Source organism: Podarcis raffonei, chromosome 3 (assembly GCF_027172205.1).
Source record: "Podarcis raffonei isolate rPodRaf1 chromosome 3, rPodRaf1.pri, whole genome shotgun sequence".
In the NCBI taxonomy this organism is placed as follows: Eukaryota; Metazoa; Chordata; class Lepidosauria; order Squamata; family Lacertidae; genus Podarcis; species Podarcis raffonei.
In genome coordinates, this window is record NC_070604.1 from 85,457,117 (window position 1) to 85,472,664 (window position 15,548).

The window sequence follows — 15,548 nt, forward strand, 5'->3', positions numbered from 1 at the left end:
CTAGTGTAAAACCTAACAGCCTGTAGCACTCGGTGGTATCAGGGACAGGATTTCAAACTAGTTATAGGGCTTTAGAGAGTGCATTATTAGGCACAGGTTACAGACACAAGATATCTATCTGGTCTTGTTTTGTTTTACTTGCTGCTAAAACCTTGGTCTGCTTTTTCCCCTTTTCTGTGGAAGTTGCTGGAAAGGAATTTTCCTCATAGGCAAAAATACTATCCAGTAAAGCAGAATAAGGGGAAATTTTATGTGTTGAAAGAAATATTGGCAGGTTTGGGGCTTCTGCATAGAAATTGCAGCCTGTTTTGTTGTTATTGTCCACAATAGGATGGAAACAATGCTAGCAACAGCACCCGATTTTAGGCAGTATTACTAACATAACAAACAGGCTAAGCAAGAGCTTCATCCCACAGATGGTGGAGTCAGTGCTATTAGGATAAAGGAACTAGTCGTATAATTGGCAAAACGTGTGGCACTTTGCTATTTCAAATGCAAGTGGCAGAAGTTCTTGCGTTATCTTTATCCAGAGACCTATTGGCATAGTGTGGGAGTAGAGAAACCTTCAAAAATTCACTATCTCTGCAAGCAAGCAGCAGCATACAATCCTCCCCTTTATACTCAAAACTGCTGTGGTCAGGCCGATAGTTCTGCACGCACTGCGGAATGTCAGATAAGCATGTGCTACCAACTTGTAAACACTCATCTGCATGGAAAACTAACAGGAAAGCTTCCACATATTGCCTGGTGTCTCAATGCTGGCACAAGTTGCTGTTCAGCTGTACAGCACAATTTTATTCTTTTCAATAAAACATCTTTATTTTGTACATTATATATCTATATATAGAGAGAGATGAAAACACCTCTCTGATTTTTAAAGAATCCACAAACAGTGAATATGAAAAGCATGGCACCGAGAACACTCACACAACAGAAGGCAAGGAAAAGACAACCAGAAAGAGCACCTTTGAATGTTTGTCTGCAATGGGGTTAACTCTGCCAGAACTGTAAATTGCAGGGAAAGCACCTATTCCTCCCACAGGACAACTATGTAGTGGCAATGGGTTACAGCAAACCCTCTAGAGGAGTGCATTAGGCAGCAAATTTTCTTCGTCTTTTCTAAAACAAGCGATCCAAAAATGCCTCTTATAGAACCAATCCAAGTGATTAAAGGGCAATTGAGAGAGAAACCAATTTAATCAGCAAATAGCCATGATGCTTTGGGCCATGTTTGCTACTACTTTATAGTTAAGTGTCCATTGTGCTATTAAAAGGATGATTAGAAGAAAGATAAATGATTGTGGGTTATACTTAAAAAGCATCAACTTGGAAGCTGGCTGTATGGTTGCGCAGCTACAAGTTAAATCTCAAAGAGTACTTGCATTAAATAAACAGCTGTTGGATTGAGGTGAACTAGCAGAAGGGTGTGCGTTTTATAGTGAATAAAAATGGATCGTTGTTTTCACTGGCCATGTTGGCTGTAGCAGCTGAACACTCAGTGCAACAGTGGCTAAGATGGGGATAAGCAAAAACAAGAAATGTATTGCTGACTTTTAAAATATAATTTCCTACCAAAATGTTAAAAATATCCCCCAATGTTTGACTGTCTTGCTCTATTGCAAACTCTAGGCATTCACTATAGCTTTAAGTGGACTGATTGAAATCTTAGGTATCGTATGGTTTTCTGTGGTGCATACCAGCAATATAGACAAACTGCTGCAGTAGGCAGCGTTGATAACTGTAGTAATAGTAATTGTAGCAACACTTCAAATCTTCCTGGGATAATCAAGCAGTGCTTGCTGCTTTGGCTTTGAGAAAGTAAGGCATGTTTCCCAAGGAACGAGTTGGATTGGGGTGCTATTGAACTCCTAACAAAAGCCAGACAGTACCAATCTTTCAGTCAAGATGGTGAACAGAAGCGGCTCAGAAAACCACCAGCCAAGTATTGAGTAGTGTCAAAGCTAAAGGGGGGGTTCTGCTTTAGGAAGCCACATTATATATAGGGTAGCTGCTCACCTCTGCCCAGGAATAAGTTCTCTTAAGATGTTTGTGATTGTACCTGCTGCATGAGATGGGGACAGTGGTTTCCATCAGGTCAGGGTTATTTAAGGGAAATGTCCCTCTTCTCCCACACCCCCAACCCCACATTTTCTCTAGAAGCAGAAACAAAAATCCCACAATGAAATTAGCTGTTAAAAATCAGCACACAACGGTAGTAGGGAGGGAGAGACCCAATAAGCCATTAGATTAAAATGAAACCAACAAACAGTTTAAAATTAATCACAAATATCCTGAGCTGTACTGTGGGCAATGCAAACTTCTCAGCTGAAGCTTCTTCATCTGTCACAGGCAGCCTGTAAAAATCAGGCAGCAGGACAATGGAGTCTGAGTGCTGTGGGCAATGGATGTCCACTATTGCTGCCTCAGGAAGCAGAATCCCCAAGCTGCAGTCCAACACACTAATGGCTTTGCCCTCTACCCGGCAGTAACTTCCCAACAAAAGTCAACAGAACCAAGAGTTGCCGGTCCAGGCAAAGATGCAGCCGCTCTCATCTATTCCGGGGAAGGGACATGAAAGCAGCAGGTGATGAACAAACAACATGCTTAACTCGCTCCAGGAGGGGCACTCAATCCAAGCAGCAGTTCTAGCTTCCGCAGGAGCAGAAGGGGTTTGTCCATGTAAATTGACTGGCCAGCAGCAGCTCTGGACAGTGGGGAGAGACTTTCTTCCCTTCCCCTATTGCTAACATCAGGAAACCCCACTGATTTTGTGAGTCAGAAATTGACCAGGTCAGAACTTAAGCCCTGATCCAGTCCATTCTCTTCGATGGTGATGGCTTGGATATAAGTGACATGTCCAATACCTTTGGTAACTCCTTCACGGAACAGCAATTTGGCTCCTATCTTCAAATATTCAGGATGTTTAATGAATCTGAAACATACCACAGCCTTTTCTCCTGTACGCAGCTTATCCTGAAGGAGGGAAATAATAGGAGTTACAAGGTCAGTCGCCTAGCTACTCGGCTTAGGGATTCTAAGAAATGAGGGGGATGTTTAAGGCCACTGAGCAATTCAGTCCCAATATGCTTTGCGTGTTTATGAAACTCCTAGTGGATTTAACTATGCAGGTTCTCTTCTGAAATGGTGAAGGCATTGCAGAAGGGAGTCCTAATGTCATGGTTACAATAACTGATGCAGGATGAAGACGTGAAAGCAATGGAAGGATTCCTTGAATAGACTAGAAAAGCACCCCTCTTCTCAAAGACCTACCTTCCCATGGATCTTCTCCACAATTGCTGTTTGCCGTACATTGCCAACATGCACCGTTACTTGAAATCCCTTCCGGAAAGTTGTGGCATGGAAGAGCAGAACAATTTCAGCTTCAAACACTGAGCAAATGGTGGGATTCATCTCTGGGCTGACCATCACCATACCCTAAGTGACAGCAAGACAGCTGAACCAATACTCTTGACAATGGTACTCCTCTATTCCCCAATACATGCACACTAGGTGGACTGCTACTGTCCTTCATGAAGTGCCCAGTTTTCCATTTGCAGGAAGCTGGCCTCTCCACAGAAAGCCAAAAAATGGAAGGGTAAGATAAGAAGTGTGTACATGATGAAGACAGACTAACAGTGGGTGAGGATGTGTGGGGAGTGTTTAATTGCCCCCTTCTGCTCAATGGCTTTCACTCCATCTTCTTCACTATTGTAGTTTTTTGTGGAAGCAAACCACCCAAAGCCATGGATTCAACTATTCCCAACCCCTGATCCTGAATCAAAATAACTTAAGTGAATTTATATTGTCTGCAGCATTTTAGGGTGTCTTCTCAAGCAGGAGTTCCAGAGGAACCACAGTCCCTCACAATACCATCCCTTCACAACACATGGTTCCCAAGAGGGTAGGGGGAAGCTTTTTAAAACCACAGCTCCCAGAAATAGGAGATGGACTCACTTTGCGCAGCAGCGAGCGGTCAAAGTGCCCAAGAGCCAGCGTGGCAGCTTGCCCAGCCCGAAGCACACGGCACGCCGAACGATTTCGCTGCATACTGCACACTTTCAGCTGGAGGAACTTGCCATCATCAGTTGGACCAACCACCAAGTTATCTCCCTCTCTACATATCCCGCTGGCAAGGGCACAAAAATCAGGAGTGTGTATTTAGCTCTCATAGAAAGGGAAAGCTTTTGCTTTCTACCTTCTTAAAACATACCCTGGGGCAGTTTCTTTACAGTCTTTCCCATCTCAACTACCCTCTGTATCCCACATGGAATGAATCCCTTTGTATGTATTCTCGTTTCTCTTTCACAGTCACTTCTGTCCTTGAAGTGAAATTGTATCCCCTTGATTATTGAGACAAGGTGTTCGGCTTCCACCTGCACAGTATTCCCAAGCCTACAATGAGGAAGGAAATGCTAAACTACACTGCCAGTCCTCCCCTGATGGGGGACAGAAGCTCTTCTGCATCCCCTCCCTATCAATACTGACCCCAAGGCACCATGCAAATAGCAACACCCACCTTGACAGAGTTCCTCCAACAACAGTGCCCACCTCTGGTACTGTATAGATTTCATCCACCTGCAGCAAGACAAAATCGGGAGCTTGAGACCTGCTATATGGCTAGGCCTGCCCCCCCCCCATGAATGTCAATACAGTTCTGTCTACAGGACCTCAGGACCCATTCCTGAGCACTTTCTTCCTTACACTATTTCTCACGTGAATACTCCTCATTCTGCAGGCGTTTCCTATGTTTGTCTACAAATGAAATAACCTAGACACAGCCTTTCACAACCTGTGGGTCCCCAGATGTTGTTGAAGTACAACTCCCATCAACCCTAGCTAGCAAGGCCAGAACTCAGGGATGATGGGAGTTGTAGTCCAATAACATCTGGGGACCCACAGGTTGAGAACCACAACTAAATGATACCAGGGACCTAAATCAAATCCCTTTCTTAGTATAAAAGCCAACCATAAAAAGAGCCAGCCACAATCTCACTGGGCAACCATCCTTCCATCTCCAAGATGTCCTTGCCCTCGTCACATGAAGGTACTTACTGTTTGAGACTCCCAATAACATTGAGAGAGCCTTGCGTACCTGGAACTCAGTGAGTTGCTGCATGAGCTCTTCCTGTTCTTTGCTGTTTGTCAGAGGAGGAAGGATGTTGAGGAAAACTTTCAGGTGATCCAAGTTATCTCCAGAAACACTGGACAAGGTGAAGATAGGAGTGATGCTGCCAACACACATGAAAGAAATAAGATAGTGAGCTGCAATTCTGTGTACGATTGCCATTGAACACAATGGGAAGTTGACTTTTACAAGTAAATAGGCACAGGGAAGAAGTCCCTATGACTGGCTCCCAGAGAAGTTTGAGAGGAGACATCTAGGATTACACGAACTTGCTGCTGTGCCCATAAATAAGTCTGATCTTAGCTCTGTACTGCAGTCCCAGTCCCACTTGCCTTTATAATTTTACCTATTTAAATACTGCCTTGTAACAGGAGTCCTTGGGAAGGCTTACATTAACAATTCACATTTAAATAAAATACAAAAACATAAAAAGTCCGTTCAAAACAGAGAGAACCTGGCTTGTTTCTCCTTCTCATGGAAATGTACTACAGGCTGCAACAGTTCAGGTTGCAATCATATCGGAGGCATAAGTTATCTAGTCCCATAATGCAGCACTAGAACTACTAACCCCTGTACCACCTAGTTAAGCCAGTGGGGTAAGGACTTCATCCATACAGGTTTTTAAAAGTAGAACATGAGAGCGATCCCATTAGTCACACTGCAATATTCCACAGACCTGGAGGTACTCGCACCTTTCTCCTTAAATCCACTCTTCCTCTAGCGAGTTCGTTGCAATTGCACCACCCATGTCACCAAGTGATCTTCCCTCCCATGCCGAGAAGGGCAAGTGATTCTTACTTGGGAGACTGTGCAAATTGCTGTGCTGCAGTGACGGCATCGTCATCCGATGTTACTAGCAAGGGGAGCTTGTTACAGCCAGGCTGCTTCAGGATCCTCTCCAGCTGCTTCACTGTCCGCTCCACAGTGGCTTTCGAGCACAAGTCCACTTTGCTAATGACAATGAAGAAGGGGACCTTGAGGGCCATAGCCAAGCCAAGATGTTCTCGTGTTGTGCCTGCTGCAAGAGATAAGATGGCAGGGAGGAAACAAGTTGAGAAGATGGGACCCCAGAGCAGTTTACATTCTGCTTGAAATGGGCATGTGTATTACTGTGCTACAAGGGGTGAGGTGTTGATTTTTATTGACTGCACATCATCTCCGAACGAGATGTGTCATGCCTAGGTCTCAAAATATGATTAAATCATAACACGCAACATGCAGCTTACCAATTCCCGTATTAGCGCTCACCACCAGCATTGCAAAATCGGGGCAGTAACTTGTAAGCCCAAAGATAGTGGTTTTAAGGTACTTGTGATGGCCAGCCAAGTCAATGAAAGTGATCATCTTAGAGGAGCTCTCGCAGATCTCTTCAGCTGTCCGCGAATCACTGTAGTTGACCACCTAGACAGAAGACACTGCTGTTGAGTGTTCAAAAGCCAAGTCAAGAAGCCATATTTTGAATCAAAGGAGCAAGACAGCAACGAAGCAGCACAAACCTACCTCTCCTTTGCTGTTAAAGCCAAGAATTTCAAAGCTGATGCTGGACGTCCTCCCAGATTGGATCTCGTGCAAGTGCCGAAAGAGGTTGAGACGAGCTCTACCTCGCCCGTTATCTAGCTCTCCTTGAGTCAGGACACCCAACAGAGTTGATTTGCCTGAATCCACATTCCCAAGCACAGCCACTCGCAGATCTAGGAACTTAAGGGGGAAATGAAGAGCTGTACAAGCATATTTTGAAACAGAACTAACCTGTAGAAGAGTTTTTGAAGTGCAAGGTGTGATTCAGACCTTGACTGCCTTGCAGAGTAAAACACTAAGGGATCCAAAATCACTAGGACAATTTGTATAATTGCCTGTGATGTGTGGCAGCTCTCCAAAGCACTAACCAATGGAGCATCCTTTGAAATACCTTCATGGGACATGAAGTTCCAGTTGCAACTTTCTAAATAACAAACTGCTTGTATCAGAGGGCATTTGAATCAAGTGGGTTGTTACCTGCTGATTATCTGGGACCTTTCGGACAAGGACCTCGGTTATTTTCCTGGGAATATCACTGTCATAATCCACTTCTCTTTCCCGTAGCACCGTGATGTCAGCTCCTACTCTGCACATTATAAAACAGAAAGCCGTTGGGTGTTAATACATCAACTGCAATGACTTCCTCAATAGGTGATGGAACAGGACTATCTTGTTGTGTCTTTCAGAAAGGCCTCATTTGGACACAGCCTACAAATTCAGGGAAAATGTTGTCTGCTTCCCCATTTGGCGAGCCCTCATTGATCTCTGACCATTAAGTAATAGCTTGCTTGCCAATTTTGTGGGGGTGAGGACATTCACATGTGACATTTCAGCATAGATATTAGCCCAGTTTTCCAAATTTAATAACTAAGGATTCTAGGGAAATGTACGCCACCACATATCACAAACCATTTACTAGCCAGACCACACAGCTGCTCAATTGAAATCACTAGACATGACAACACAGACATATAAAGTTCTCACCATAGAGGAGTAAAGTGGGTTAAAACAATGTGTGCAAATATAGCAAACTATGTAGTTCTCATTAAATAAATCTAATAGAGAGGAATAGTGACAGTATTAGCACTGATTAGTGAGAAACCAGCCAGATTTGGCTTCTTTTCAGACAGAATCAGGCACCTGCTATGCAAGGAAACTACATAGGATTTTTTTTTTTTTAAGGAACACTCTCTTCTTACAAGTGTGACTTGCCAGTAGGTGCACTTAAGAGATTATGGTAATGTGAGAAAAAACCCTTAGGGCAAAGGACTTGGTGCATGGAATGCATTTTCCTAGGCTGGAAATATTCTGTGGGATAGCAAAACCAGAATGCCAGCTCATTTGTGGAAATAATGAAGCATAATTTGCTTGCTCTGGCCCAGAAGTAGGACAGATGCACATACTTCTCAGCCATCCGCCGCAGTGTTTTGAGAGAGGCACGCATCTCCTCTTCTGACAGTCCTACCAGCAGTCCGTTGTCCTCTACACCAATCTGGTACACTGCCTCACCACGGCCTTCTTGTAGTCGCCACTTCATCTGCGTTACTAGGTGTTCAAAGCGGTACTGGGAAGGATTAACTAGTTTCAGCTGCCCAAAGAAAGGAGTGATTACAGTCAACAAGCAAGGAGATCTGATATGGGCAAGCAATTTGCTTTTTTTTAAAGGAAAAAAAGTAGAGTTCTTCACTAGAGTTTGACCATTTTTATACAAGTCATGAATTGGGTTGAACAGTTTATCATTTGTTCTGAGTGACTGTCAAGTTCAGATGCAGCAGTTAAACTCCAGGCAGCTCAATAAAAGAAAAAAACAATTCACTGGGTAACAAATCTGAAAAAATATCCAAGAGCAAAAATATATTGATTAATTATTACAGGTTGTCTACTACTTAATATTAGTTTTTGAAGAGAGGTCCCCAGATTCAGTAAAATTAAATACGAGATATCCAATACAACCACAAACATTTCATTTGCTTTGTGTCTTCCAAAAAGTATTGTTTTGTTTGCAGCAATATACTCTAATTGCTAGGTACTAGTATGACTCGTAACATAATTTGACATATGGCTCTTAAGAACTTGGTATCAAGAGCCCATCCCACAAGTAACTCACCTTGTATTCTATGTTCCCATCTTCTGCCTAATTAAAAGAAGAAAACATGACAGGTTAGTGAATTCTGCACTGCTCATCATTTTGCATACAACTCTTGACATCTCATTTGTCAGCTCAGGGAAGCCAGCACATTGCAGTGCCTGATTTAGAAAGAATCAATTATATCAAGAGTTGCTAAATGCTATAGTTCTGGGCTCCATATCTATAAAAAGGACCAAACTGTAATGAGATGTCTCCCATAGTGCACTTTTAGAACTATGCCTGCCTGGGTCATCACTGTTCTGCAAACAAAACAACAAGCAGATTTACGAATGCCACAAGAGCTGACTGTGAGTTTTAGTAGTATATTTCCAGCTGCTGTAATAGCTCAGATCATGGAGAAGGCTTCAGAAATCATTCTCTTAAGAAAAAGTAAATCTCAGGTCAGTATTTCAAACAGACCCAGTCTCCTACTCTGCCTGCATGAATCACTTTGAATCCTTCACTGGGCCTCTATCTCCAAGATACCTCCTGACATCTGTGTGCTGGCTGCCAGTTTTTGAATCTGTGGATAGACATTATTTTTTGAAGTGGAGTAAGAACTCACAAATTCAGCTTCTACAACTAACTGGAACAGCTTATGTTGATCAACAATATCAAAAATTCTGAATCTGTAAAACAAGTTCAACTGACTACCATCTAGCTCCATAGTAAGTCAGGAAACTGGAATAGACATGAGGAGAAAAACACCTTGCTTCATTAATCAATAACCAAGCCATACACCTGCAAGCACTGTCTGTGTCTTAAAGATATCTTCTTCCTCCTTTCACCCTCCCAAGGTATTCTCCTGCACTACCTCATATTGCTGTAGCAAATAGCATAGTTCTCTAACAAATGTCCCTTATGCTGGTCTCTTCCTTCAAGCACACAGGGCTTGGAATGACTAATGTGACTGGCAGCTGAGGGAGAAGAAACTACGGTAGTAACCAGCTTGTAGTACAAAAAACATCCCAATGCCATGGCAGATCCACAGGCAGATCGCTACTTCTGACATTCCCTAAGTACTCAGAAAATACTTCTCCAGAAGACACCCCCATATGAGCTAAGTGTTAATAGCTAGTACTAAAAATTACTCAAGTGGGGTGGGGGAGACCAGACTATCTCTAAAAAGTAGATATGTGACATTGAATTGTACCCTGCTAATCTTAGTTCAGAGACAGTGGTGTGAGCGCAGAAGGAAAGTGTAATAAACAAGACTAACAGCAGCATGAAATCTGATCCACTCAAATTTCAATTCTTCCTGAAATAATCTTGTTTTTCTGGAAGTAATTATCACACTCCCTCTATGAGCAGATTCAGAGTTCTTTCCATGCAGCCTGCTGCTATTTTCTAGCTAAAAAATGTTGGTGGCAAGGGAAACACATAGTAAACAACATCATGGAATAAACCACCTACATACTGGAAATGAGACAGGTATAATGCTGAGTTTTTCTCCTAATATGCCCACTCAATCTTCTAGCTTTTATTTTATTCATGTAGCACCATTCCCACCAGCTTGAGTTTAGAGTGCCTAGGAAATCACTGCCTTAGAAACACAACATATCAATGTATTTTAGGAAGCAATAAGTTGTTTAACTTTTATCTACTGAAGCTGCCGTAGAAGTGATGCAGAAAAAGTGACAAGCTTAGGCATGCCCCAAAATAGTCCACTCAAGTCAACTGAGGGCAGAGAGGAAGTACAGTACCAATAAAGTCTCAGGGGGGATGAAATGACTAATTCAGGGGGGAAAGGAAGGCTCACCTTCCTAAAACAAAGGACCAAGTTTTTATTATTAATAATATTGTTGCACATCTTACATGGTTTGCTTCACACTGATTCTGACTGCTATCAACGCTTGATGAGACACACAAACAGAACAGTAAGAGATCAACCTTCACTAATATGAAAGAATTGAAGAGGCATATGTGTGTATGCATATATGAGTTTTGAATGAAAATGAGCCAGGATAACAGAATGAGTTTGAGACTGTAATACAGCTTTATTAAGCCTTGAGTCTCTAGAGCAGGCATCCCCAACCTGCAGCCCTCCAGATGTTTTGGCCTACAACTCCCATGATCCCTAGCTAACAGGACCAGTCAGGGATGATGGGAATTGTAGTCCAAAACATTTGGAGGGCCAAAGGTTGGGGATGCCTGCTCTAGACTATCTGCATCAAGGTCCAGCCCACGTTCAAGCTAATCTGCCACTGCCAGGTGACACACAGTAGGGACTAGTTCTAACAGAAGTAGTAAACCTATGTCTAGGTTGTACAGTTTCAGGTAGGGGCTCACTTAACAGTGCTTCTCTATATCACAACCCAAAAAAAGACCACCTGCACATAGAAATCTAGATGTTAGTGAAAACACTAGGTTAAAAAGAAATTCCTGACATCATGTTTTCTATGTACAGGCAACTGTTAAGAGATAGCAGTAGGATCGAAGAACATGCAATTATGTGAGCCCCTAACTATAGACTGAAGCATGCCATTGAAATTCAAAGAAACCTATATTATACTCAGTCAGACCATTGTTCCATCTAACTGAATACTGAACACTCTGTCTGGCAGTAGATCTGATGGGCTTTGGTTCAAGGTTTTTCATATAACAAATTATCTGACCTTTTTAATTGGAGAATTAAATTGGACAGAAGACCTCAATGAGAGCTAGACAGAGCTTTCCACAGGAACAACCAGGGCTTTTTTTCAGTCAGAACTCACCAGAACTTAGTTCCGGCACCTCTCAGGTGGGCGCCATTGCCATTATAAAAGAACAAGGGAGGCATTTGTGGTGAGTTCCAGCACCTCTTTATCTAGAAAAATAGCACTGAGAACAACATACTACAGAGTTTCCCATCCACAATCCAAGTAGATATGGACTAAATATATTTGCCCATTAAGGTCATTTGGAACTACTAATGAACTTAAGCTTCAGTCTAAGAGAGTCCTAGTCCTTCCAAATTGGACTGGCTGCCTTCGTTTCAAGTTAACAGCTGTATGAACCAATAAAAGCACAACTTTAGTGACTCAGAATCGCCACAAGTGGAAGAGAGGAAAAGAAACACTGCTAGAAGTTGACAAAAATGGTATCTATTTCCCTTTTGACACTCAGGAAACCTACAGTTTCAGAGCTCAAGTCATTCACTGTCAGAGAGGTCAAGAGAAACTTCAAAGTGTGGCTGTCATCTATTAGGCAAAAGGAGTGCGGGGAGGGGGGAGAGAAGGAAAGAGAGACTCTACTATAAAACCACACATTTCAGTCCAAGGATATTGCAACTGAAATGTGCGTACATTGCGGAGCAAAACAACCGGGCTACGAGTGTGAAGCCGATGGCAGTACCAGCTGTCCAAAATATCAAATGGCCCTATTCGGTAGGGCTATGCAGTCTTGGTAGGTTGGTCTTCTACCCCTTTCCCCTAAAATGCAGCCCAGCCTTGTACGTTTCCAGACGGAGGCTCAGCATCTCCCTCTCTCCCCCCACACCCCGATTTGCCACAGGGGGCTTGCCACCTCCTTCCCCAAAGTCAGGGGGACCACAAAGGCAGAAGCGGGAGGAAAACCCCGAGAGAAGCCCATCGGATGCAACACGAGAGGAGGATCCTGCAAAGACAGCCGACCACCGAAGCCCCGCCTCACTCACCTCCGGGGGCAGGTAGGGCGGGTTGTTGGCCTTGCCCCCCCGGTGTCTCCCGTTCTTCTTCCTCCCCCTGGAAGACCCTCCGCCGCTACCGGAGCCGCTGCCTGCGCGGCCTCGCAGGGCACCGCCGTTCCCGCCCCCCATAGGCCGGCAGCAGCCCCCAAATAGCTCCGACACCCCCGAGTCCATCCTGGGCCGGCCTGACACCCGGCCCCGCTCCAGCCCTTCCCCCTGCCACGGATGCTGCTGCCGCCTCCCAGCCCCGGACTTGGCTTATGACGGCTCTCTAAACTCCGGCTCCTGACGTGAGAAAGAACCGCAAGGCACCACGGGAAACAGGGCAGTAGAGCCGCTGGACTACAACTCCCGGAGTCCTCTTCGCCGCGCGGGCCGCGTTCGGATAGAATGCCGCTCTCGCTCACGCTCTCTTCCAATGACAGCGGGTCGGGCAGCGTTAAGGGACGAATCTCGGGACGGGGTGCAGAACCACCGTTTCCAGCAACGTATATGGGGTGACTTATGCAGCTGCGTATCTGAATAGATATAAGATTTGTTTCTTCTATGACACTAATAGGTTAGGACCACGGTCCTCAGGATTAGCCGGGATTTCCTTTGCTTAGAGAGCTATGGAGGTGCAGTTTATTTGCTTCTTGCATCTATTGCAACTCTCGAAAATCAATTTAATGGAAAAGGAGTGCAGTTTAGCAATTGCATAGCGACACAAAAATACAAGTCATCTCAGAGTAACAGTCTCAGATACACGATACGTTGGTATGTATCTTCACGCCGTAGAAATGCAAAATAACGAAAGGCTAAGTGCACTAGTAAAGCAGCAGAACTACAAATACCATCATGCAATCGGAACATATGCACTGAGCTCCTCCCCCATTCATGCGAGGCTTTGTTTTCAAATAGTATAGCCACATCTTCATATTTCTTTCAGGAACTTCCTCGGTGCTAAGTCTCTGTTGATGGCAACGCATTGCATCAGTTGGAAGGGATTGCTCTCTTTAATACGGTCATTACATCAGGTTGAGATGAAAGTTCAGGGCATGTTCTGTGTGGCTCAGCTGTTTGCTGTGACAACTACTCCATCCAGGAACTACTAAAAGTATATTTGCTTACTGAAACCGCTTTTACGATAGGATAAAGGCGGTCACTGTGGGTGCTCTTGCTCAGAGAAGACCAACGGAAATTAATGAACATGACTAAATTAGGTCCATTAATTTCAATAGTCCTACTCTAAGTAAAACTTAGTTAAATGTGATGCTTTGTGTCAGGTTAATTGTCATTAGGGCTATCCATAGCAAAGACACAATTATCATTTAAATAGCACTTCTGTCTTCCACTGCCTCCCGCAGTTTGGTCAAATTGGACACTGTAATCCTAGTAAAATCAACAAGTGTTAATGAAATCAGACCGTCTGGAGCAGAGGTTTTCGACCTTTTTGAGTCCACTGCTCCCTTGAACATCTTCATTCTTTCTGTGGCACCCCTGTGGGCTAAGGAGCCCAGTTATGTCACCCCTTGCCTGCAGAGCTGGTAACCCCTCACCCTTTTTTCAAACATGTTCCCTTGTGGAGTGTTCCCTCAGCCTCCTCTCCTCTCTTGCCTCCTTGAGAGTCCTCTGGGCAGCTGCTGCTGCCACCCCTGCCTCACACTGCCCCACAGGGGCCTGGGACTTGCCTGTCCCTTTCCAACAGGAAGGGCTGGTAGACTGGCTGGCTGGGCTCCCTTGCCCGCTTGCTTGCTTACTCCGAGGCTGCCTCAACTCCTGACAGCCACTACCCCCTGGCCAGCCCCAGAGGCACCATTCATCTGCGGAGCTTGTAGCCAGAACTGCTGCAACTAACGGCTGTACAAGCCTTTGGGAGGCAGAGACGCAAGAGGGCATCAGAGGATGGAGAGAAGGAAGGAAAGAGGGACAGAGGCCAGTGTTGCCCACTGCACCCATGACCATTCAAGGCACCCCAGGGTGCCACGGCACACTGGTTGAAAACTACTTGTCTGGGGGGATTAACCATGAGCAGCTCAAAGGAAATAGGTGTTAGAATGTAACCCAGCCAGATGGGCAGGGTATAAATAAAAAAATTAACAGCAATAATAATAATATGAATGGAGTCCTCTCTCCCTCTGTAGATGAAGAGGGCTTAGTTTAGGGAAAGGGTAGTGATGTAACCAGGACCAGGTGCTTGAAGCCACCTCCCCATAGAGCACATCTGTCAGGAGTGAGCTGGTAGTAAATCACACTGTGGCAGTAGTTCATTCATAAAGATGTGATTGGCACAGACCTGTCAGCCTTAATGAGCACAGCAACTCATCTCCGGTAGATCTTGTCACCCATGAAGCAGTTGCTGATACAGTGGTACCTTGGTTTACAGACACTTCAGGTTACAGACTCCACTAACCCAGAAATACCGTAGTACCTCGGGTTAAGAACTTTGCTTCAGGATGAGAACAGAAATTGCGTGGCAGCTGGAGGCTCCATTAGCTAAAGTGGTACCTCAGGTTAAGAACAGTTTCAGGTTAAGAATGGACTTCCAGAACGAATTAAGTTCTTAACCTGAGGTACCACTGTACTGAAGGTCCCACATCCCCACAGCTGCATAAGTCCCCTCCTCTCCAGGATTCCCCCCCCCCAAGGAATCGAGAGATCGCATCTGCACACAACCAATCTCTCTCCACCCTTGTTATGCCTCTTTCTAGGAGACTAGGATTGAAATAGTCACTCAGCCATGAATTGCACTGGGTTACTGGACCAGTCACTGTCTCTCAACCTAAACTCCCTCACAGGCTTGTTAGGATAAAATGAGGAGCGGGGAGAACTGTGGTGTGCTCCTTGGAGAGAAGGGATACAAAAGTAATAAGCGAAATAAAAAGCAATTCAAGTTTAATAAAATGTATTTCATTTTATAACATGGAATAGAACCAGGGCTGGCACTAGTTGTCATGAAAGTACAACAATTTGTGATTTTCATTAAAGTACTGTTGTATTTTTACTTCCAGAAAAAACGGAGTTTGTTGATTTTCAGTCTCTGGTGCAACATATTTTGATAATATATATAACTTGACTTGGCTTGAGTGGGGAGAGGAAGCGGCACTCCCCTCAGGCAGTAAAACGTCTCGGGCCAGCCTTGAGTTAAAAGG

The 15,548-nt window shown here is 44.3% G+C and overlaps 1 protein-coding gene across 2 annotated transcripts; it reads right to left on the reverse strand.

Moving 5' to 3' along the window:
• Positions 1–738: 738 nt before the first annotated feature.
• GTPBP2 (GTP binding protein 2) lies at positions 739–12,702 on the reverse strand. 2 transcript variants are annotated; one of them, XM_053382859.1, is made up of 12 exons: positions 12,406–12,701; positions 8,751–8,777; positions 8,047–8,231; positions 7,121–7,229; positions 6,626–6,823; positions 6,352–6,526; positions 5,924–6,143; positions 5,093–5,228; positions 4,517–4,575; positions 3,955–4,126; positions 3,271–3,435; positions 739–2,973 (listed from the first exon to the last, which is right to left on the reverse strand). In XM_053382859.1, exons 1-12 carry the CDS (start codon positions 12,589–12,591, stop codon positions 2,776–2,778), a joined length of 1,830 nt encoding a protein of 609 aa, XP_053238834.1. In that variant the 5' UTR covers positions 12,592–12,701; the 3' UTR covers positions 739–2,775. The 2 variants fall into 2 exon arrangements, with proteins under 2 accessions (XP_053238834.1, XP_053238835.1); XM_053382860.1 differs by lacking the exon at positions 3,271–3,435 and having other exon boundaries at positions 12,406–12,702.
• Positions 12,703–15,548: the final 2,846 nt, after the last annotated feature.